The 25275-nt window shown below is 42.4% G+C and overlaps 1 protein-coding gene across 3 annotated transcripts; it reads left to right on the plus strand.

Moving 5' to 3' along the window:
• Positions 1 to 247: 247 nt before the first annotated feature.
• RSAD1 (radical S-adenosyl methionine domain containing 1) lies at positions 248 to 14793 on the plus strand. 3 transcript variants are annotated; one of them, XR_010067193.1, is made up of 9 exons: positions 248 to 428; positions 3977 to 4110; positions 6532 to 6736; positions 10467 to 10832; positions 11254 to 11317; positions 11595 to 11746; positions 12538 to 12592; positions 14111 to 14214; positions 14296 to 14416. XR_010067193.1 is itself a non-coding variant. In XM_063293211.1 (9 exons), exons 1-9 carry the CDS (start codon positions 297 to 299, stop codon positions 14405 to 14407), a joined length of 1320 nt encoding a protein of 439 aa, XP_063149281.1. In that variant the 5' UTR covers positions 248 to 296; the 3' UTR covers positions 14408 to 14793. The 3 variants fall into 3 exon arrangements, 2 of the variants coding, with proteins under 2 accessions (XP_063149281.1, XP_063149282.1); XM_063293211.1 differs by having other exon boundaries at positions 11595 to 11742; positions 14296 to 14793; XM_063293212.1 differs by lacking the exon at positions 248 to 428 and adding an exon at positions 3182 to 3306 and having other exon boundaries at positions 11595 to 11742; positions 14296 to 14793.
• Positions 14794 to 25275: the final 10482 nt, after the last annotated feature.

Here is a 25275-nt window from a genome sequence, read left to right on the forward strand (position 1 = left end):
CTAAGTTCTGAACATTTAAAACTTTAAACACGCTTTTTTGTGCCAATAAAGGTATTGATTACCGACTTATGAATTTAGAGTTTCTAAAAACGGACCAACACAGTAATGCTTTACTGGTTAAGGAGTACTACTGCTAGGCTTTAGTAGAGAAACAATAAAGGATTCGGGTTCAGAAGAAACACTCATCCCGCCAACAGAGCCCAAGCCTCTCCCAATAGGGGCGGGCTTTATTTTCTCTTCTATCCCGGACAAATGCCAGAACCGCAGCTGCCCGGGCTAGAAGCGGCAGGAGTCGCATGGGGACGCTGCTGGAGAAACTGCGGGCAGGGTTTTCGGCTCAGCTGCGTAAAATTGCGCCGCTGGCAAAGCCCAACGATACCCAACTCCGCAAGCGCCCTCCGGAAGCGCAAGCCTCGCTCTACGTCCACGTGAGTTAGATTTGCAACCGAGCGAACGTGATCGAAACCACTTGCGCATGCACCACTTGGAGAGCGCAGGCGCCGGAAGTTTCCGCAGACACGCGAGGAGGTGCACGCGTCCTCCTCGGTAGTCGAGCTCGCGCGCCGGGTTCCAGCGGCTGGCTTTTTCCTGCCTTCTGCCCATTTGCGCGGAGGCTTAGGAGGCCGCGGAGGTGTTCTTGCACAGCCTTTCGTGTTCTGCGCATGCGCCTTGTAGTTCATGAATTATTCAACGAGCTGGCTACGGGTGGAAAAGCTGCTCGACTTTTTGGGGGTGGGGGTCCTCCTTTTGTTTGCTCCGTGGTTTAGGCTAGATGTTTGCGTTGCACGAAGCAGTTTTGAGAGGAGCACTAAACTGTCAAAAAGGAGTGGGTGTCAGAAAGAAGCAGGTTTGGGAAAGCATTCTTAAAATCTTGATTTTTTTCAGTAACTGTAAAAAGCACTCTTTCTCTGAAGGTAAAGCTGTAAATTCTGTCTTAATCTGATGGTTGTCAAAGCTTCAGTCATCTTAGAGCAGGAAAACTGCCATTATTAAAAATGGGGCCAGCAGCACAGTGGAAACTTGCAAAACACCCATCCTGTAGTCTCCCAACAGTAATTAGTCCAGCACAAATTAGGAGTATGTTAATTTCTGGTTATGTATTAACCACAGGAAATGCCGCAACTCTCCAAACAAAAGTTGACATAAAAAGTGGAGGCAGTTCTGATCCTGCTACAATATTTCTTTTACAGAAAATGCTTAAATTAAAATCTCATTGAAATAAAAGGAAAAGAAACACGAGAAGGACACAATGTGCAAATTAAAGACCTGGGTGCTGGCAATGGGAGAAAGGAACCCACCACCCTGTCTGGCAGATTAATTTTTGAGAAAATCTGCAAAGTAGTGGAGTTGGTTTATGTCAGTATCACATATAGGTGAAAATGATTACAAGAACCAGTTAATACTTTTTAAAGGTAAAATGCCCAAAGCTATAATGACTCCCCAGAATTTCAAGCCTTCATTATCCAGTCAAACAGATTCAAGATTCCAATACGCTGGATTCCAATGTAGTTCTTGGCTGATGTCAAAACAGGCTCTTACGGATCCCGATGAAGAGCCTCCATGAAGAAACTTTTAAGATCAGTGAGTTCATCTCTGCTAAGGGTGATCAGCAAGGGATCAAGTCCCAAGTGAGACAATTTTATCAACAGAAAATGTGGTGCCTCAGCCACCATTCAAATAAAATTTCTCTTCCAAATCCATGGGAAAATCCTCTTCAGCTGTCCAGGTAGCTGCATCTATTATGTTGTACTGTCATTATCATGATGGCAAATCTCTTAAATCTTCAAACAAAGAACAAATAAGTTACAGTGCTGCACATTATTTAGAGTTAGGCATCACTAACAAACACACAGCACTGGATTAAACTGCATGAGAACTAATATGTAGCTAGTTCATTCCATAATATAATGCAGGGATAGAGTTGGAGAAGTAAAAATCTTAAGCAATACTGTAGATACTTGTAAGCTGTTGTTTATTCGTCTAGTCGCTTCTGACTCTTTGTGACTTGGCAGAGCTTCCTGTCGGTCGTCAACACCCCCAGCTCCCCCAAGGTCGAGTCCCTCACCTCTAGAATGCCATCCATCCACCTTGCCCTTGGTCGGCCCCTCTTCCTTTTGTCTTCCACTTTCCCCAGCATCAGCATCAGCATCTTCTCCAGGGTATCCTGTCTTCTCATTATAACATATCTCTGGTTGTACTGATCGATTTAGTTTTCATGGCAAGAATACTGGGGTGGGTTGCTGCTACCTTCCCCAGGGATCGCATTTAGTCTGACCTCTCTGTCATGACCTTCCCGTCTTGGGTGGCCCTTCACAGTTTAGCTCATGGCGTCACTGAGGTTCTCAAGCTCCAGCACCATGGCAAGGTAACGATCCTTTGCTGGAGAACAGTGGGCTCTAGAGGGCATTGTAATCTAACGTTCTGTTCCAGGCTCTTAGGTACTACTCTTTCAGTTGGTTGGCTGTCAGCTTTCGCTTATCTCTCATATCATACCTCCTTTGTTTTTTTTTCTTAAGCATCAAATTACAATGTACCTAATATAGAGTACAGTATTTCCTGTGACTGGATTTCTGAAGAGGAATTATATGACTTTTCCCATTTTAAAGCAAATAATATATCAGGAAGATCAATTCTGGCTTAGTCTCCTGTGTTTGGTTTTAGGAAGGTTTTCTACTCCCATATGATATAGTTGAACGGAAAAGTAGGATTGGTTTTCTGATAATCGGAGGTTGAGGCAATCTCTTTCTCTTTGTGAATGTTCCTGAAAGCAGGAGTCTGGCCTGAGTAATGATTAATGAAGCAGATGTTATAACCATAGCAGAAAGGAGAGTTATACTCAGGAAATGCACCTAGCTAACAACATCCTGTGAGGAGAGTTAAAAGAGCATGTGCTCTATGTATGTATGTGGCAGGGAAGAAAAGCAAAAAGAAATGATACCAGCTTAGCAGTCTTTTAGGCAAAGAGTAGGCACTGAGGTGATGAGGAAGTAAAGAGTCAGTCCAACATCAACTGGCCCTGTTTCAAGAGGCATTAAAATATCATGATGCATTCAAAATCTGTCCAGGACCATCTCAAACGTTTGCTTTCATTCTAGGGCAAACGTATATGGAGCTTACTGCAGCTGGAAACAGTCAGCTTGGCTAGTGTTCAAGACTTCTGTATAATTTAATCATTAAGCCATTACTAGATGCTTATGAACTTGTGACACACATGAAGAATGCTCCATGACTGAGCCATAGTCTCATTTTAACTATGTCACCTATCTGCCAAATATTTGGGAGATGCCTACTGGTGATGTTTTTCAGGTGCTTATTAAATCTTCTCTACTGAAGTCTGTTTCTATGTTTTTAATACTGTGTGTGTGTGTATGTGTGTATGTGTATGTGTATGTATATATATATATGTTGTATTAGGTATGCAAAATATTTCAGCTTTGAAACATACTGCACATGGCTATTTTATATCAGCTTTTAAAATTTATTGTAACTTTGTTGTATTTTTAATAGTTTTATTCTCCTTATTTATATCCTAGTTGAAGATGTTAACATAGAAGGGTGACAAAATAAGAAAAGGAAATAGTACGTACAGGATGCAGCATGGTACTGAGCATTACTGCTCTGATGGGAAGCCTTTGGAAATTGCCGCAAGCCAAAGCCAGAATATCTTTATGCTTGGATTGGCATTTATCAGCTGAAACTAATTTATTGTGAAGCTGAGGTTTAATATAATACAGTTAACGTTTTGAATTGTTATCACAATGTTTTAAAATGCTGGGCATCGGGATGTCTTGTGACATAAAGGGATTTAAATCTTCACCTTTCAGGGTTTTTTTTAAATAATTCCTTCTAGTGTGCGGATCTAGTATTGAGCTTGCTTGGGGATAACTAATGACAACATAATACTGTTGACTAAGAATGTAAGAAAGATCCCAGAAAATGTTTGAATAAAACCCCTCTTGTTATTTTGATTCCTTAGTGGCCTTACTGTGAGAAGCGCTGCGGTTACTGCAACTTCAACAAGTACATTCCCCGAAATCTTGATGAGCTTAGAATGAAGAACTGCCTCATTCAAGAGGCCCAGACCTTGATCCAGCTGAGCGAAGTTCAGAGGTAAGTAACGAGGCAAGGAGTAAAAGAGATTTCTTCCCATATGCATCATTCAGCTGTCTTACATGTCAGGACATTCTGTACAATATATGCTGCAATTCTCTAAAACTATTCCCCAAAATATAGCACCAAGGAGACTTATTTATTTATTTATCAAATTTATATAGCTGCCCATCTCACAAATGTGACAACAAAAAATTAAAAACAAATCTAAAATAACCATTAAAAACAATTGAACATAAATATAAATAAGACCATGGGGAAATGGGCCAACATCCTACACACAATGTAACCATCTCGCAGGCTTCCTATTTCCATGAGATCCCCAAGCCTGCTGGAAAAACCAGTTTTCTTAAAAAATTAATTTTTATTGAAGGATTTTATACAATAGTAAAAACTATACAAATTCAAGAAACAGAGAAAAGAGTAATGAAGAGTGGTGAATAGATGAAAACGAAAAAGAGTATAAAGAAGTGGCCTTTAATCTTCTTTACAGCAGTTACAAATGATCATCTGTCCTCCCTCTTTAAGGTTGCATCAATATTCCCTTCTTCACATATTTTACCCTTTCTAATCATCAAATCCATAAATCGCCAGTTCATTTTTTTCCCATTTTCAGCAAAAAGTCCATAAAGGGTTTCTAGTCACTAATAAATGTACTTGTTGTCTTTTCCCTAATTGTTTAAGTCAATTTTGCCATTTCTGCAAATTTTGTCGTCTGCACCAACCATTCCTCCGCTGTAGGTTTTTCCAGATCTTTCCACCTTTGTGCATGTTATAATCCTGCTGCAGTCACCATGTATGAAAACAGTCTTCCATGTGTCTCTTCTAATTGGCCATCCATAAGTCCCAACAAAAATTTCTGGTTTCATCTGAACGTTAATCTTTAAAATTCTTTGTACCACTGTATGTATTTGGGCTCACCATGTTCCTGAATTAGCACATCTTGGTACGTTCTCCATTTCTCTTTACCTGCCGTTTCTGTTCTATCAAATGCTTCCTATGCTGAAATTAACAAAGGCATCTTCTAGCACAGCCTGGGCTTGTATTTATTCCATACTTTCAATATGGCATTCGTAACATAGTGATTTTTAAAATCTACATTAGCCAGGTTTTGAGAGATTATTACAGCCATCCAGTCTAGATGGAAGTAAAAGATGTGTCATCACAGCTGTATTTGATCGAATCAGGAATAACATTGTTAGCATACCTGGACAAAGGCACTTTGGCCCAAAACCACAGTGTGACCTTCCAGGTACAAAGCTGAATCCAGAAGCACCCCCGGACTGATTCATCCCGATTCTTCAGTGAGAGTTCTCCCCCATCCAAGACAATTGAAGTCCTATTCCCAAGTCCATCTGTTCAGGAACATACCTGTTTTGCTTGGATTAAATTTCAGTTTATTAATCTTCATCCAGATGATTATTGCCACCAGACACCTATTCAGAATATCAGCAAGTTCCCTAAAGGTAGATGAAAAAGAGAAATCACCATGTGTTTAACAGTTGGCCTGTCAGCCCCACAGTCACCCCTTAGAGATGGTATCTTACCCCATTTATACAGGGAATCTGCACACCTGCCATGATTAGGGCCCACTCTACTGACAGCTGACCATATTCTGCGTGGCTGATCAAAAGCAGGAGGCTTCGCTGTAATACCGGGCAGGCTTTGGCAATGCTGGGGGCAGGTTTTTTGCCAAGACTGCCTCCAGGAACCAAGGAGATGAATTTTTTTTATAGCCAATTGACTCTTTTTTTAATAGAAATTGACTTCAAGGAAGGACTGGAACTATGATAAAATTGTGCCCAAGACACACACATACTGCAGGCACATTATTAGGATCTGCTATAAACAAAGTCAGAACAAATGCAAGCAATGTTTATTCACAAAGTATCTGAACAAACAGTGTTCAGTAGCAACTAAGTTGTTTTTCTTAGCCTAATTAGATCCTTGATATAATAGACGTCTTACAATTTTAAATAGCTCCACAGATGTCTCTCTGGGGTTCATTTGGTCCTTGCATACTATTCTTTGCTATTGTCAAACTGATGGCAAAGGCCTTAATAGTAACTCTAACCTATGCTTATTTTGATTTGTTTCAAGTTGAGATGAATCCAAAGAAACACTTGGAATTCTTTTTGAACTGGAAACAAATTGCTTACACTCAAAACAGCAGCTCAATTTCAAACACTTCCAAAGTGATCAGAACAGCCCATTTTAAACATAAGACTTGTGTCTCGCACTTGAAACCAGAGCATTTGCAATTGAAGTGGTTCAGGGTGTTTTGCTCACACCTAAAATGTACAAAGAATACTAGACGACAGAATGGGACGCCTCATTTCTACCATTTCCTCTCATGAGAGGTTAAGAAAATAGGGAGAGGACAATCAGTTCAAATAATCCTCTCTTCTTTTTTGGCTTTAGAATCACTTCAGTGTACTTCGGTGGGGGAACACCAAGCTTAGCTAGCCCACTCACCATTGCTGCCATCCTGGACACTGTCTCCCAAAGCGCTCATTTAGCAGAAGACACTGAAGTCACTTTGGAAGCAAATCCTGCTTCAGCAGATACCCCGTGCCTTTCCGAGTTTCAGAAAGCTGGTGTCAACCGCCTCTCCATTGGCATTCAGGTGAGAGGTCAAGAACATTGCTTTCGGGACTGTATTAGTTAGCATCCACTTAAATACTAGAATAATAAAGTTAAAACCTTGTACTTAAAATAATCTGGGCTAACGTTAAGCAATTTTACTTACATGGAATTGTAGAAAGGGACTGAAATAACTCCCAATATGTTCTGCTCTACCGATCAGCTTCTTCTTCCCTCCCTCCCTCCCTCCCATATACACACTTCAAACTGCAATGGGCCACAAGCAGAAAATAAGAATTGACAAACTACTTCAGAGTTATAAATCCAAAAAAGCCAGTTCACACACTGCAGGAGAGTAAAAACTTAAGATTGTAGCCAACCTGACTTATGGGAAATTTCTTCCTAGTTTTAATGAGGTTTTATAATTAGAACATGTAGGAGTGTTTTGTAAATTTGGCATGGGGTGTGGCAAACAGCAACTTGATTGAGTGTTTTTGCTGGGATAGCAGCATGGGAGAAAGATTTAAGTACATTTTTCTGTTGCTGTCTGGTCAGCATATTAATGGGTTTCTTTTAAGAAGTGGGCAGCTCTTCTCCTTGTAAAGTGTAATTTGGTTAACATCTTACCCTATGTAACTCCTCCCCCCCCTTTTTTTTTCACTTGCTACTTACAGGCAAAGATTTGCGTGCTTTCTATACATTATATGCAAATACTTGCATTCTGAGCATGTGTCAGTACACCGTGTACCACCATAGTATATGGAAGATTGTGACTTGGAATGTAAGAGGAGTAAATGGTAAATAAGTATAAATTGATAAATGAAATAAAGAAAAATAGATGAGCTATGTGTTTGTGAAACTAAGAGAAAGTGGAAGGATCAACAATCTCATTGAAGGTGGCCTGATCTTATGACCTGGAGTTGATGAACACATGCAAGGAAGTGAACACCAGGTTTAATTATGAATGAAAGGAATAAAATATATGTCAGAAAGTATGATACTGGTGTCATCTAGGGTGTTGTGGATACATAGGAAGATAGAAATCTATAGGCTGCAGGTAATGAGTGAGTATAATGAAAGAAAGAGATATGAGTTTTGGGAGAAAATTGTACAACGTTCTGAATGAATGCAATCCAGGGAGAAAAATTATTCTATGAGGTGAGATAAATGAATGGATGGGGACAAGACAAGAAATAATAGAAGTGTTTGTGTCACTTGAAGTTCTAAAAATAAGTGAGAATAGTTACTGTTTGATGATTTTATTGATACATACATATGCAAAGGAATTAAGATAAACTGAAATGCATAATTGATTTGAGTGTATGATGAAGGATTGAGATAATTAGTGAAGAATGAGTTATCAGAAGTTCTGAATGCAGAACAAACTATTTGGAGGGGTTGTTACATGTGGTCTTGGGGTGTTATATGTGATTTTTGGGAAAAAATGAAGATGGAAGAAAAGGTATGAAATAAGAGTGAACATAGAACATACAGGAAGAGAAAGTATGAGTCTTGTATGAAAAACTCTTTAAAAGATAAATTAATCTCCCAAAGAATGAATAGAAAGTGGATGTAAAGAAAGAGAATGTGAAATCTGTTAGAACAGAGTGAAAATAATTGTTACAGAGTGTAAAAGAAATGTGTGGAGTTGACTAACAGGAAAAAGGATGGCTGGTAGTATGATGAAATTAAAGGTCTGTCGATAAGAAAAAAATTCATATGAGATAATGATTGCTGAAAACGAATGAGAACAAGAGAAATAAATTGTACAATGTGCACTGAGAAAGAATAATTACAAAAAGTGTAGTCAAAGAGAGCAGGGGACAGTTAAGATTACAAGAGGCAGAGAAAATGCATAGCAATTTTGATGGAAATAAAACATTGCTATAGAAATAGGGAAGAGGAACAAGAGAAGGAGCCTCCAGCAGAGAGAATGGAATTAAAAATAAAAGTGATGAAACTGAAGTGAGGGAATGCTGGAAGGAGTATTTAGAGATTTGTATGGGAATAATAGTGATATGACGAAGAGTGGAATTGAAACAAAAGCTATTAACATTAGTGTCCAAGAAAAATGGATGAAAGGGAAATTGTGAATGCTTAGAGAATGTTGAAAAATGGTAAAGCTATTGATATCGATGATGTAACTGGAGATGTGTTAAAATAAGGATGTGGTTTGCTTACAGAGTACCTGTGAAATGTGCTTGTGGAAACTGTATCTGTTCCTGATGATTGGGGAATGCTGTTACTATTCCCCTATATAAAGAGAAAGGTAGCAAAGATGAATGTAGCAACCAGAGAGGATTTTTTTTTTAAGTGTGTGCTTGGGAAGGTTTTGGCAGAATTCTGATTGAAGGGATGAGAGAAGTGACAATAAGCAAAATTTGGGAAATGCAGTACAGCTTTATGCTCAACAGATTTTTGCTGTGCAGCAGATAATTGAGAAAGCAAGGCCTAAGTTTTATTCTACGTTTACTGATTTAGAGAAAGCTTATGATAAAGTGTATAGGTTTGAATTATGGAATGTTTTGCCTAAATATGATAAAGGTAAATTGCTGAAATGCAGCAAGAGCAATATCAGATGACAGTAAAGCATACCTGAGAATAAATGGAATTCTTAGGTAAGTATGCAAGACTAAACAGGGAGTAAGACAAGGATATATGTCTTATATATATCCTTGTTTGTTTAGCATGTTTATGGTTGAATGTATATAGAATTCTTACAGTGATATTAGAGATGTGTTGGTTGGGGACATGAACATATATTATCCCATACAGATGATGTTGTATTGCTGGCTGAGAACTTGAATGATTTGTAGTGAATGTTAAGACTGTATGATGCAATGATAATATAGATCTGAAAATTAATGTATTGAAAATGAGGGTAACTGTTTCACAGAGAAAATGTAATGAAGTATTGCAAATTATACACAAATTGTGAAAAATTAGAGTAAATGCCATCTCTGTACCGTGGTAGAATATTCATTAAAGATGGGGAAATGGATGGGAAAAAAATTAAGTATACAATTACTAATTGAAAGATCATAGGTTGCATGTAGTATATTGTGAGGAATGAATGTTTGTTGAAAGAAGCAAAAATAGTTCTGGCCACTATGCTGTATGGAAGTGAGAACTAGATATTTCAGGAGAAACATAAAAATAAGATGGGAATGAAGAACTTAACTGTGTTTGTAGAACAGAAAAAGAAGAGAGACGATTAAGAATAAATGGGCACTGAATGAATCTAGAACAAATACAAAAGTGAGAGACTATATTAAAAAAGTAGTATGGAGGTGGTTTGGTCATATAGAATGAATGAATGAATGAGGACCAATTTGGAAAAATGAATATATGAAGAAAGAGTGAATGAGCCAAGAGGAAGACTGACAAAGTTGTGGTTGTATAGAGTTGATTATATCCTCAAAAAGAGAGAGGTGAGAAATGTGAAGAACAAAAGGCAATGTATTAAATGGTGGAAGTAAGGATGGTCTGCAAGGGTAGAAAGGTATGAACATGAGTGGGGTTGATGTAAGTCAGATTATTTTTCTTATTTTATATCTTCAATTTCTTTGGCTTCCTATTTTTAGTCCCTTTTGTGTTTTGCATAACAACAAAAGGGACCAGCATGATGGCTGTGTAAGTATGTATGCTTTTTACAAGATTTTGCTTCTTTTTCTCACTCACCATAATCATAATTCTTCCAGAACACACTTGTTTCCTCTTCTTTCAGTTGTAAAGAGTCAAGCATATTCATGATTTTTATTTCCTTCTTGCAGTCACTTGATGATGCAGAACTCAGCCTCCTTGGAAGGAACCACACAGCTTGTGATGCTTTGAGAACTTTAGAAGAAGCCAAGAAACTCTTTCCAGGACGTATATCTGTTGACTTAATTTTTGGTCTCCCGGGGCAGACACTTGCCTCCTGGATCCAGGGTTTGGAGAAAATGCTTGCAGTATGTGATGATCATATATCCCTTTACCAGCTGACTCTAGAAAGGGGCACAGCTCTCTTCAAGCAGGTCCATCAGGGCTTTCTGCCCACAATCAGTGTGGATACAGTATCAGAGATGTATGAGTGTGCACGACATGTTCTACAGAATTCAGGTTTTCATCAGTATGAAGTCTCCAATTTTTCAAGGAATGTAAGTCTTTTCCTTTAGCTAAACCTTGTGCTGTACAACTCAGTGAAAGGAAGCAGGCCAAAGTAATTCAGAAAGTAATAATTTTTTTTCACGTTCTCTCTGTATTTGAAAGATAATACAAATGTGTTCCTTCTGCCTAAGTGAAAGGAATAGGATTTGAGGATGCTTAGCAAGAATTTTTCACAATAGTGTAAACTGTCCGGCTGAGTAAGATCAAAGTCTTACTTCCTATCTCAGGAAAGAATGGTGAAAAGACTGTTAGTAGAAAGAAAAAAAGAGCATGTTTAAACTAATGAATGTTAAGCCCAGTGAGGTGCTACAGGTTCTTAAAAGCCACTCATTAAAGCTTGTTACTTTAATATAATGTAACATTTGTATGCAGACTTGCAGTTCCTTAGCAGTTTTGTTGCTATTTCTGCAGGGGGCATTTAGTACTCACAACCTCTCCTATTGGCAAGGAAGCCAATATATTGGCATTGGACCAGGTAAGCTTATTTGGGGAGATGATGGGGGCCAACTGCTGCAACAGCTTCTCAGGCTGGTTCCTCTACAGTGTTTTTCAGAGGGTACAATTGGAACTATTTTCTTTTTTTTAATAAATAAGGGGAGATTGGAAAGTAAGCTCTCCTCAGCTAAAAATGATGTTTGTTTGTTTATTTAAATTTATATTGCTGAGTAGTTGCCTAATCATTCCTTCTTATGTAGGCACTATCTGAACAATCCAACAAATAAGTTGTTCAGGACAGTCTCCTTCTTTCCCAGGAGCCCATGGGCGATTTGTGCCATGGGGAGATGGTACGACCCATCGAGAGGCAAGAATACAGACTTTGGAACCAGATATATGGATGAACGAAGTGTTGGCCTTTGGGCATGGGACCCGGAAGCAGACTCCACTCAGGGAACTGGATATGTACGTAAGAAGAAATGTGGAGAGGCTGTTCCTTGTCATTTCCTTTCTTTAAATATCCATGGTATTCCTGAAAACGACGCCTAATTAATGAGCTCATGAACCATCATGATACATCCCACATTGCATCCATATTATTTTGTATCCAGAGCCTATCATGTAATTAAATTCCAGTTTCCATAAATCCAAAATGCTAAACTTCATAAAAGTCTTATTCTAAACCTGCCTTTTCGGGCTTTGTAATATACCTACCCCAGTGACGACTGGGGAAGGCAATAGCAAACCATCCCGCTCTATAGTCTGCCAAGAAAATGTCACGAAAGCGGCATCTCCTCAAAGGGTCAGACATGGCTCAGTGCTTGTGCAGGGGGCCTTTCACCTGTCACACAACGTTTACCTCTCTCTGTTCTCCTTTTCTGGCATGGCCTTTTTAGTTTATAACTCTTATTGTGTCATTGAAGACTTTTAAAAACATTGAAGAGATGCTTTGGAAGGAATAATTGTCTAAAAAGTATTAAAAAATATGATTGCACATCTGCTTAACCTCCCACAATTTGGGGTTAATGATAATTTCCTGATAGAATTGTTGTAAATTTTATTCAAAACAAATATATATACCTACATTATTGAAAGTAGGTAAATGAAGTCACCTGAGTACAGGTGCTGCCCTGGCTAATATGTTAAAATCATTGACTATTTCCCCTTTTCCTTCTGTTGTTGGCACAAATATCTGTTTATCAAAGTTCTAATGGCTGTGTTGCTTCAAAGTTTGGGATTTTCCATTTGTCTCTTTTGTAGACTGGAGGAGGTTTTGATGTTAGGACTCCGTTTGGATGTAGGAATCACACACCAGGTATAGTTCCCTTATTTTAGTGGGGTAGCTGTTTATGCAGCTGACTGGAAAGATTTGAAAAATTTATTGCCATAATTCCAGAGTGCTCAGATGGAATGGTTTGGCAGAAATGGCTTATTCCTCATTATTTCTCTGTATTGTGTGCCTTTCCAGTTAATTACAGGTAGTCCTCGCTTAACAACCACTCATTCAGCGACTGTTCAAAGTTATGATGGTGCTGAATGAGTGGTGGCTATGACTGGTCCTCAAAGTTCTGGCCATCACAGCACTCCTGTGGTCATGTGATTGTGATCTGGACACCTGGCAACTGGCTTGTCCTTACGATAGTTGCCGCGTCCCGTGGTCACATGATTGCAATTTGTGACCTTCCCTGCTGGCTTCCCCATTGACTTTGCTTTTCCCATAAGCAAAGTCAATGGGGAAGCTGTCAGGGAAGGTCACAAGTTGCTTGGGTAAGTCTCCCCCACCTGTGTACCCTCCCTGAGCTTCACTACGCTCGTTCCATGCCTCCCCAGCCACTTTTGCCCCCTCTCCCACCCAGGAGCAGCCACCCCAAGCCCTGCCACGCTTGTGCCACAGCCCCACACCACTTGGGCGCACGCGCACACCCTCTCCCATCCAGCAGGAGCCACCCCAAGCCCCACTGTGCTTGCACTGCATCTGCCCCACCACTTGCGCACCCCTCGCACCTGCCTGCTGGCCTTTCAAGCCACATGGGACTTACAAATTCCTGCTGGCTTCCCCACTGACTTTGGTTGTTAGAAGTTGGCAGGAAGTTGCAAGGAGGTTCTTGCTTAATGACTTAGGATCCTTGCTTAACAACAGCAAGGGGGACTGCAGGGATTGCCGTCGCTAAGTGATGTGGTCACATGACATTGCGTTTTACAACCACATCGCTTAGTGATGGAAAATCTGGTCCCAATTGCTGTCATAACCCAAGGATTACTTGTAGTCAATGCTAGAGATCGTAGGGGAATAAACAGCACATAGCTAGTTTTGGAAACATGACCTGTGATTGCTAAATGCACAGGGACTGGAAGAGATCCTCCTGGGATTTCTAATAAATATAAGACTGGATTTTAGGATCTACATATCTTTGCTCAATTTCTTTGAACCCAGTTTACTTTTGTAAAATAGGAATTGTTCTTTCTATGAAAGATAGGACCAAAAGTGATGCTTGACTTAAGGCTGTTACCAAAAAATGATGATTTCAAACATTTGCAGTGTTTAAAGTGACTTTCTGCCAGATGTATCTTGCAGAAAATATAGCAGAAAAGGAAGGTTTTAGTTAGACAGAAGTCCAGCTTGTGGTGATGGAGATCCTAGCTAAAGTCGAGCTCTATAAGATTATTTTCAAAACAGGTGAGGGGGCTGAGAAATTCATTAGGGTGAAATTTTAAGAAACAAATCTCCTGCCATTCATTTGTGTTTTGTTAGCTTAGCCCCCAAATTAGTTCTTCAGTTGAAGAATGAGCTTGTAAAAACTCGGTTTTTAAGAGTAGGTTTTCCTGTTCATAGCACTGGTTGCAGTTTGCCCCCAATCTCAGTCTGTGGGATGTGTTTGGTGAAGCAGAGGAAGTCCGAGAGCTGGAAGAGCATGGCTTGCTTTTTCTGGACCACAGGTAAGGGGGATGAGGACTCATCTATCTTAGGAGGAAGATTCACCGATGTCTTTCTTTGGTGACAATTGTTTCTTTTTGTAGGGGGCTTAGGTGCTCTTGGAAAGGTCTGGCTGTGTTAGATTCTCTACTGCTGACACTCCTGAAGCAGCTCCAACAGGCATGGATGGAAAGGGAAGCATTCAGTGGAATATGAACTAGCTACCAGTGTAACTTTTATAGTGGAGGCTAAAGAGCTTTCAGATGTGGTTTATAGTCTGGAAGATCATTCCAATGCAAAGGTCACATCCCAAGAACGATTGTTTCCTAAATGAAGCCGGTGAGTTGATTGTGTTGTCATGCTGCTGGATGCAGGATTTGCTCTGAACTAAACAATTGCTGGATCCCTGGCTTTTGTCTCTCTATACTAAGATGAAAAATGATCTGTTATTCTAGTGTCATTGTGGCTTGTACTGGAAATAAATGAAGCATGAAATATCTTTACGCTCCATAAATAAATGGATTACGCAGGAACTGGTTTTCATTAACCAAAATCTTCCACTTTTGTAAGTACTAAATAAAGGAATGTTTCTGAGGGAAGAATTGACTGTGAAGATCATAAAAGATTTGTATGTTGTAACTACAGGGCCACTTCTCATGCGCAGGGTACAGTTCTACTCACTACAACTGGAATGCCTTTGGGCGATTCCTTACGCACAAAAGCTTCTAATGCTCCTAGCACAATAACTTGCCTTACAACATTCCGCTACATTCGTAATCCCAAAAAGTGATTCGCATTTGACCTATTATGCTCCCTATTGAAATTCCAAACTCTACCAACAGCACATTCTGAATTAGTTTGAGCAGCCTGCTCTGCTGCTTTTCTTTCTGATTAATTCCACACAACCCATCCTTGATAATGTATCTTACTGGAGTTATTGGGATACAGGTGGTCCTCGAGTTATGATGGAAATGGGGACCAGAATTTCTCTTACTAAGCAACGTGGTCATAAATTGCAGCGTCACATGACCACTTAGCAATGGCAATCCCTGTAGTCCCTGTTGCCATCGTTAAGTGAGGATTGTGGGTTGTTAAGTGAGCACCTCCTAGCAACTTCCTGCCAGCTTCCAACAACCAAGCGAGTGGGGAAGCTGGCAGAAAGTTGCAAGTGCCAGGTGGCTTGCAAGCAGGCTGGTAAGTGGCTACCGCTGGGTGGGAGAGGGAGCGAGGGGGTGCGCAGGTGGCCGGGAAGGCATGGTGCCAGCATGGCAGGGCTTGGGGTGGCTGTTGCCTGGTGGGGGAGGGTGTGCAACTGGCCAGGAAGGTATGGCACAAGTACAGCAAGGCTCGGAGAGGGTGCACAAGGTTGTGCGGGTGGTCAGTGTGGTGTGAGCACAGAGGGGCTGGGGGAGGGTGTGCGGGTGGGGGAGACTTACCTGAGCAACTTGAGACCTTCCCTGCTGGCTTCCCCATTGACTTTGCTTGTGGGAAACCATAAGAGAAAGTCACAAATTGCGATCATGTGACTACGGGATGCTGCAACTTGTGATTGTGAGCTGGTTGCCAAGCACCCAGATCACGATCACATAACCATTGGGGTGCTGGTACGGCCGGAATGTCAAGGACCGGTCATAACCACCACTCGTCTGATCACTGAATGAGTGGTTGTTAACCAAGGACTACCTGTACAGGATGTTTCAGACAAGAATCTTAACTTTGCCTAGACAGCCAAGATTGAACCTGGAAATTTCTGGTGGAAACATATCATTTGCATTAAAGGCATTCTCTAAACCACATTAACTGATTATTTGGTTGTAGATTGAGTAATTGAGCACTTCTCTTGGTCTGAATAACCCCTGAACATCTGGACTTATTGGCATCCTTATGTTATGCTAGATACATTGTTGAGTATGTCCCTGAAAATTGTCCCAAGTGAAATGCATTTATAATTTCTCGTACCATGAAACAGTTGTAACATTTTAGGTATATCAAGCTTCTCATACAAAGCTTGATATAGATGATAATGAACTATATTACATGATGATAGTAACTACATTACAGTAGCTGGTTCTGCTGTGAGATGATATGCTTTGATATAGGTATAGGTAAAATGAGTACCCAGCTTGCTGGGGAAGGTGACGACTAGGGAAGGCAATGGCAAACCACCCTGCTATAGTCTGCCAAGAAAACGTCGTGAAAGCGGTGTCCCCCCAAAGGGTCAGACGTGACTTGGTACTTGCACAGGGGACCTTTCACACATAGGTATAGGTATGGCAGGTGCTATCTTTGTTCTCTTTTTAAAATACTTACGATTGGTTTTTTTATTGCTTTTAAAATAACAGAAAAAAAGAAAACGAACAAAACACAAAAATAATTATGATACAAATGCATACATTGTCAAAAAAAACCCCACGTAAGTGCTTTTAAAAAAGGTGAAAAAATACAACAAAAAAGAAAAAAGTTTAATATATCATTATAACAGTAAACAGTTAAAATTTATATATACTTATATAAATAAGTAATAAATAATCCAAATATTTATTCAAGAATGTATAAAGGTGAGATTGGCCCCATTGCTCCTGGCCTTTCGGCGGAGTCTGAAGACCTGGTTCTGCTGCCTCGCTTGGGGTAGAGAGGGGAATAGAGCTACATGGGGATGGTTGTTATAGACCACTCCTCCCACACTTGGACTGTTTTAGATGATTCACCGCTTGGATTTTTTATTCTTTATTCTTTATTTCTATTTATAGTATTTTTTACTGTATTTTACTTTTTGTATTATTATGACGGTTTTAATCGATTGTTGTAAACCGCCCAGAGGCCTCCGACGGGAGGAGATGGGTGGGGATAAATTAGATAAATAAATAAATTATTATTTCTAATGCACTTACATAACTATCATGCTTTTTTAACCTACTGTATTTTGTATAAATGAGTCTCATGTTTCATTATATAGTACTTGTTCAGACAAAGTCTGTGTCTATTGGCAGTCCACTCATAGGTGGCAAGTATAATCAGATCTTCAATCCATTGAGTAAATAGGGCCGTACATTTATCTTTCCAGTGCTGCAATATCAGTAAGGGCACGGAGAATCCATTTACGTTATTCAGTTGTCAGGTTTCATGTATTAGATACGTAATTCAAGAGAATATTACCCTGTATAGGACATTGTAAAAACATGTGTTTTAAAGAAGCATTATCCTTATTACATCTCCAACAAAATTCTGTCTTAGGCAGTCCTTTTCTATACAAGCATAGCAGAGTTCCATAAATGCTAAATACTACTTTTTGTTGTGTAAGTCATTGTAAGGATTGCCTATCCTAAAACACCATCAGACTCATGAACAGGTTCATAAAGATATCTGATTTATTAAAGAATAGTATGCAGGATCACAAAGAAAGCTGAGAATGGAAAAAGTGCGCCAAATGCAAACTAAAAAACCCTCGGTACAAACGAGATCCCTCCCCCCGTAGAATCTTCCCAGGCTCACAATCCCAGGTGCTCCTAACGGCTTCTGCTGGTCCGCGGGAAAAGTCCTTGAGCAGAACACATAACCCAAACACATTCCATTGAAATGAACATAGATACAGAGCTTGGCACAAGGTTTCACAGCAGCTCCCTCCCAACAGAAATGCGTGTCAGCACCATGGCATGTGAAACGTTACGATGTACAGTGCACGTTGAAACAGTGAACATGACATACTACCCCCCAAAAGAAAGAAAACATTAACTGGAAGGTTTCAATGGGTAAGCCAAATGGAAATGGTTAACTAAATCAGGAGCATTAACATGGCGAGCAGGCGCCCATTCAGGATGAGGAAAGTGTTTCCAGCGGAGGGTGCCCCGAAGCTTGCGAGAATCAACGACCTCCTTGACTTCAAAGTGCTGTTGCCCATCAATCATGATCGGAGCAGGAGGAGGAGGTTGGGGATGCCAGCAGGAAGAGCGGTGGACAGGCTTGAGCAGGCTGCAATGGAAAACAGGGTGCAAGCGTTTCAAATTGTGAGGCAGGTCCAACTTAACAGTAACTGGATTGATAAGACCAACAATAGGGAAAGGACCAATGAACTTGGGAGCAAGCTTTTTTGAGGGCTGTGGGGACTTGATGAATTTGGTAGAAAGTTAAACCTGATCCCCAATTTTGAAATCGTGTTGCAAAGAACGACGTTTATCAGCTTGGAACTTGTAAGCAGCCTGGGCATCAGCCAAAGCCTGTTGAATCACCGGCCAGGAATCAGCCAGCTTAACAGCCCAGTCAGAGACAGAACAGGACTGGGGAGGGGTTTGTGGCAGCTCAGGGATGGGAACAAAGTCGTGACCAGAAACCACAAGAAAAGGGGTCTGCCCGGTGCTCTGATGGACAGCATTGTTGTAAGCCACCTCAGCAAAGGGCAACAAGTCCACCCAATTGTCCTGATGGTAATTTATGTATGCTCTAAGGAACTGCTCAAGGGCAGAGTTCGAAACCTCTGTAGATCCGTCAGTCTCAGGATGCGACGATGTGGACAATGCCTGTTTGGTGCCAATCAATTTTAAAAATGATTTCCAAAACTGGGAAGTGAACTGTGTCCCGTGGTCGCTGACCAAACGGGAGGGGCTACTGTGGAGACGGTAGATGTGGATGAGAAATAGGCGGGCCAATTGCGGGGCCAACGGGATGGACGCACATGGAATGAAATGGGCTTGTTTGGAGAAAAAATATTTTACAACCCAAATGACAGTTTTCTTCTGACTGGGGGGTAAGTCCACAATAAAGTCCATAGAAATCTCGTCCCAGGGACGGGATGGGCTGGCCACTGGCTGCAGAAGCCCCTGTGGTTTACCCCCTTTTTGCTTTGACATGGCACAAATAGGACAGGAAGCAACATAGTCTTTTACATCGCGCCTTAAGGTTGGCCACCAAAATTGACAGCGAACCAAATGCAAGGTCTTGACAAAACCAAGGTGTCCAGCAAGTTTATCATCATGGGAACACGGCAAAACATCAGCCCTTAAAGTTTCAGGCACATAAAGGCGATGTTCCACCCATGCTAGACCGTCTTCAAACGAAACATTGTCTCTATTAGCCAGCAACCAAGTGTCAGATTTCAGTGCCTGGAGAAAGTCCTTCCGTAACTGACAAGGAACTTGCATTTTTTGCCTCCCAGACGGGGCTGGGGGCGGGGTTGCCTGTGCATGGGTCTGGCTCCGGGTGACGGCAACCAAGCCCAGTTGTGGTTCAGTAAGAACAGTCCCCACTATATCTGCCACATGGTCAGAGTCCTGAGGTAAACGTGACAAAGTATTGGCCAGAAAGTTTTTCTTTCCCAGAATAAATTTTAACTGGAAGTTAAAGCAACTGAAAAATTGAGCCCAGCGAATTTGTTTAGGACTGAGACACGTGTGTGTGTGTGTGTGTGTGTGTGTGTGTAGGGCTTCCAAATTCCTGTGATCAGTCCAAACCTCGAAAGGGCATTTAGCGCCTTCCAGGAGGTGACGCCAGGCTTCCAAAGCGGCTTTTACAGCAAAAGCCTCTTTTTCTCAAACATGCCACTGGCATTCAGTTTCAGAAAATTTTCTAGACAAATAAGCGCAGGGTTTTAAGTGATTTTCAGAATCTCTCTGTAACAATATAGCCCCAATTGAGGAGTCAGAAGCATCAACTTGGACCACAAAGGGGCATTCAGGATCGGGGTGCTGTAAAATAGACTCAGCAGTGAAGAGGGCTTTTAATTTTTCGAATGCCACCTGGCGTTCAGGTGTCCAATTCAGCACTGCCCCAGGGTTTTTCACCTTGCGTGTCTCTCCCAAACCCTTGGTACGTAGCAAGTCAGTAAGGGGCAAAGCAATCTCAGCAAATCCCTGGATAAACTGCCGATAATAATTACTGAACCCTAGGAAACTTTGTAGTTGCCTCCAGGTGCGGGGACGTTCTCAACTTAAAATCGCCTGAATTTTTTCAGGATCCATCTCAATGCCTTTGTCAGATACCCTATAGCCTAGATAGTCAAGTTGGGTGTCACGAGTACTGATGGCGAGCAGGAGGGGGCCTCTATCCAGGGTGGAAAACGCATGCGTAGTACTGAGGAATTAAGCAGCCATTCAAAGAGACACAGATCAGACCCGCCTTAACTTTCAGGGTTTATCTGTCTGGGTTTTTCCCACGCTTCTTCAGTTTGTTAGGATTCTGTTTAATGTAGCAGTAATAAACACTAGAGACCTACTCCTCATCTCAGCGTAATTTCTGACTGTTAGGACATCAATCCTAACAAACTCCTACTCCCATCAAAAGAGGGAGGAACAAAGAAAATAAGGAGAGACATTTGGAAAATGTCTTTGGAAAACCAGGAAATTCAGCAAGCCATCCAACAATTGGCAGCAGCCCTGCAACAACACCAACAACAAGTAGATCTCCAGATCAACACATTACAAGCTGCCATGCCACAGCAGTTACAACAACCAGCTCCGATTAAACCACAATTGGTGCCAGCAGCAGCAGCTCCGCCAGTAGTCTTGAGATCCCAGGGCAGTCTACCAGAGAAGTTTGGAGGAGAAGCAGGACAGTTGAGAACTTTTCTCACACAGTGCATAATGTTTTTCGACAGCAGACTGGCAGAGTTTCCCACAGATAGAACCAGAGTCACCTTCATTTTAAGTCTGCTAAAGGCCCAGCAGCCAAATGGGCTATTCCCATGGTGGAGAACAACGACCCAATTCTCAATGACTACCAGAATTTCCTGGCAGGGTTCCGAGCACACTTTGACGACCCGATCAGAGAGGTCACAGCCAGCTGGGAAATTCGGAAGCTCAAGAAAGGCAACAAGAGGGTGGGAATTTACATTGCTGATTTCAAGCTGTTAGCAGGAGATCTGGACTGGAATGAAAGTGCCTTGAAAGACCAATTCAAACAGGGGCTGGATGAAGAAATTAAGAATGAATTAGTGCGCCAGGGAACACCAGCTACCCTAGAAGCCTTATATCAGTTGTCTGTGGTCATAGATGCCAGGCTAGAAGAGCTCAGACAGATGCAGCCGGGGAGAGGCAGGGGCTTCAGGACGCTTCCAGGATTTCCAGCTCTCTCCACAGCACTTCCTTACTCAGGACCAGAGGAGCCGATGCAGATCGGGGCGAGCAGGAGGCTTACTTCCGAGGCTGAGAGACAGAGAAGGAGAGAGAGAGCCCTCTGTTTCTACTGCGGAGTCCAGGGGCACATGGTGAGAGCTTGCCCAGCGAGAAACCAAGCAAATTCCATAAGAGCCCCAGGGCAAGCAGCTGAAACAAGAGCCACTTCTGCCTCTACTTCCAACCAGGGAAACTCCGTTGGTCTCCCTCCACAGAGCTCAGCAGGGAGACCATCAATCAATTAATAAGGGCTCATTCCGAGGATTCCAGGCACTCCTTTTACTACTTACCAGTAATAATGCACGTAAACCCAGAGCACCAGGTCAAGCTAGAGGCCCTTGTGGATTCCAGAGCTTCCACCAATTTTATTGATGTACAGACCGTACAAGACTTCAACATCCCGACCATAGAATTGCCACATCCCATAGAAGTGGAGACCATTGATGGCCAGCCCCTCAAGGCAGGGCCGATTAGAAGGTTCACAGAACCGGTGCAACTAACAACGGGAGACCACACTGAGTGGATCCAACTTTATGTTACTGCATCACCAAATGTGCCTGTAGTCCTAGGCACACCTTGGCTGAAGATCCACAACCCATTGCTGACTACGGGAGCAATCTCCTTCCCAGCTAAGGAATGCCAGCACCACAAGATTCAAGCCGCTCTCCTCTTTTCAGCAACCAACACAGTCACGGAAGCAGGAGGGGTCCAGTTGCCAGCCAAGTATGCAGATTTCGCAGACGTTTTCAGCGAACAAGAGGCCACAGCATTACCCCCCCATAGGGACTGTGATTGCACCATTGAGTTGATACCAGGAGCCAGGATTCCAGCAAGGAAACAATATCCCATGTCTCCCAAAAAACTAGCCACATTAAAGGATTACTTGGATTCTAATTTCCAAAAGGGGTTCATCCGACCATCTACTTCCCGAGCGTCTGCTCCTACCTTCTTCGTACCAAAGAAGCCTGACCCATTGGCACCGGCAAACCAGGAGGCACCCATAAGAGTGGTCCACGATTTCAGTTTTTAAAATAAAATCACAAAAAAAGAAACTTATCCACTGTCACTAATATCTGATCTGCTGGATCGCTTACAGAAAGCACGCATTTTTACCAGGTTGGACCTCAGGAATGCGTACAATCTGATCCGGATGAAAGAGGGGCACGAATATCTGACTGCCTTCGACACCAGGTTTGGTAAATTTGAGTACCTTGTTTTGCCCTTTGGCTTGTCTAATGCAGGAGCCATATTTTCCCGATCTATGAATCAAATTTTCTCTTGATTTACTAGATAAGTATCTGGTCATTTATCTAGATGATATATTAATTTTCTCTGAGGATGCTACAACTCATGTAACCCATGTATGTAATGTCTTACAAAGACTGAGAGAGAACAAGCTGTTCGCCAAGCTAGAGAAGTATGCCTTCGATTTAACTGAATTACATTTCCTGGGCTATAAGGTATCAACAGAAGGCATATCCATGGATCCTTCTAAGGTCCAGGCAATTCTCTCTTGGCCACCTCCCCGAAATGTTAAAGATGTACAAAGATGGTTAGGATTTTCTAATTTTTATTGCCGTTTTATCCGGGCCTATAGTGATCGGACCAGACCATTCACACAGCTCTTGAAGAAAGGTTCAAAATTCATATGGGGGGAGAGGGAGCAAGCAGCTTTCCAGGAATTGAAGCAGCTTTTTGCTTCCCAGCCGCTCTTAAGGCACTCTGACCCCACGAAGCCATTCATAATGTATTCAGATGCTTCAGATGTTGCCATTGGGGCAGTGTTATTGCAATATACAAACAAAGCAGAGAATACATTGCTTCCTTGTGCCTTTTTTTCACGCCTACTCTCACCAGCAGAGAGAAACTATGATGTTTTTAACAAAGAGTTGCTGGCAATTAAGGCAGCATTCCAAGAGTGGAGGCACTGGCTAGAAGGGGTGACCTTTCCTGTGAAAGTTTGCACCGATCACAAGAATTTACAGCTTCTACAGAACACCAGATCCCTCACCCCACGCCAGATCAGATGGAGCCAGTTTTTCTCCCGTTTCAATTTTGTCATTTCTTATGTCCACGGGGCGCAAAACTGCTTGGCAGATGCCCTCTCTCAATCCATTCAGGCAACCCCCGCCACTCACCAGGAGGTACAGGCTACTATATTACAACCTCACAACTTTGATCAGTCTACGAGGGGGAACCAGACAGAGATTTTAGCAGCAGGCAGACAAGCAGAGGATCTATTTACAAGAGTCAGAGCTCAGCAGCAACATGACCCATATGGCAGGGCCAGGGTGGATGACCTCCAGAGGGGCCCGCAAGACACTGCCTCGCCATTCAATGTGGAGGCAGGAATCCTCTGGCATAGCAGGCGATTATACATTCCCCCCTCATTGAGGGAAGAAGTACTGAGACTTTGCCATGACCATCAAACAACAGGCCACAGAGGTGTTTTCAAAACTCTCCATGGAGCTCTGAGAGACTACTGGTGGCCTAAGATGACTGCAGACATAAAGGGCTACGTGGCTTCTTGTCATACCTGTAGACAAGACAAGCCTCTCCCAGGGAAGCCCACAGGACTCTTGCAACCCCTACCCACCCCCAGTCAGCCTTGGGATACAATCTCCATGGATTTCATCACTGATTTACCCCCGGTCCAGGGGCTGACCGTGGTGGTGGTGGACCTTTTCACTAAAATGCCGCATTTTATTCCATGCAAGGGCCTCCCATCTGCGCAAGCCACAGTGCAGTTGTTCATGGACCATGTTTTTAGGTATAGAGGCATGGTAAATCACTTGGTGAGTGACAGAGGCCCTCAGTTCACTTCCAGGTTCTGGAGGACCCCTTTCCAGTAATTAGGGGTCCAGATCCACCTATCATCATCACATCACCCAGCTAGTAACAGGCAAGCTGAGAAAATTAACCAATGGTTACAGCAGCATCTCAGGTGTTACACCACTTATCAGCAAGACAATTGGCCAGCCCTGCTCCCCATGGCAGAATTTACTTATAACAACTCTGTGCAATCCTCTACCAAGATGTCTCCTTTCCAAGCACTCTACGGGGTTAACCCTTGCGTGTTGCCCACCTCCTCCCAGCAGGGAGCTGTTCCAGCCGCGGCTGATTTTCTTAAAGAGCAACAAGCCGCACAGGAGTTGTTAAAGGAGCAGCTGAACAGGGCAAAGAGTGCTTACAAGAGAGCTGCAGATGCTCACAGACAAGAGGGTCCAGCGATTGCGGTAGGAGATAAAGTGTGGCTCTCTACCAAGTTTTTGACCTCTACCAGACCCTCCAAGAAGTTGGACTCTAAGTTTGTGGGCCCTTTCACTGTGGTACAGCAGATAAATCCACTGGCTTATCGCTTAAAGCTGCCAGCATCCATGAAAATCCATCCAGTCTTCACAGAGCCTTGCTAGCCAAGGACCCTCCCCCAAGTGCCTTACGATCGCAACTGCCCCCCACACCTCCAGTAATTGTGGAGGGGGAGGATGAATACGAAGTCGAGGAAATTCTGGACTCTAGGAGGAGGGGAAGGGGCATCCAATATTTAATACACCGGAAAGGGTGCCCTGAGGAAGAGCGCATGTGGGAGAATGCCAGAGATGTACATGCACCAATGCTGGTTCATCGATTCCATCAGCTTTTCCCTCACAAACCCAAGCCTCGCACTCTACCAGAGATTCCTCACTTGGCTGAGCAAGCAGAGGAATCCCAAGCAGAGGAGTTCGTAAGTTTGCAGTTTCCCCCCCCCCCCGCCCCCTGAAGCCTTGACACCAGTAACAGAGGCGGGGGGGGGGGGAACCGCAGCCCTCCACCTCGGGCTTGTATTTCCCAGGGGGGAGGGGGGATGACTCTTCTAATTATCTAGCTATTTTCCAGCTGCAGCCACCTGGGCCAGAAGAGTTATCAGACCTTGAGAGCAACACTAATTCGTCCTTGGAGGAGTTTTCCTTTGAAGAATTTCCATCATTGCCCAGTTCCCAT

This window comes from Candoia aspera, chromosome 2 (genome assembly GCF_035149785.1).
Source record: "Candoia aspera isolate rCanAsp1 chromosome 2, rCanAsp1.hap2, whole genome shotgun sequence".
Lineage (NCBI taxonomy): Eukaryota > Metazoa > Chordata > Lepidosauria > Squamata > Boidae > Candoia > Candoia aspera.

What these genes read in the sequence shown, in the direction of transcription:
- RSAD1 (XM_063293211.1), top strand. Translation starts at nt 297, where the DNA reads ATGGGGACGCTGCTGGAGAAACTGCGGGCAGGGTTTTCGGCTCAGCTG. An exon ending in ATGTAGGAATCACACACCAG is followed by an intron (nt 12,593 to 14,110) that starts GTATAGTTCCCT and finishes TCCTGTTCATAG; the next exon opens with CACTGGTTGCAGTTTGCCCC. An exon ending in TTGCTTTTTCTGGACCACAG is followed by an intron (nt 14,215 to 14,295) that starts GTAAGGGGGATG and finishes TTCTTTTTGTAG; the next exon opens with GGGGCTTAGGTGCTCTTGGA.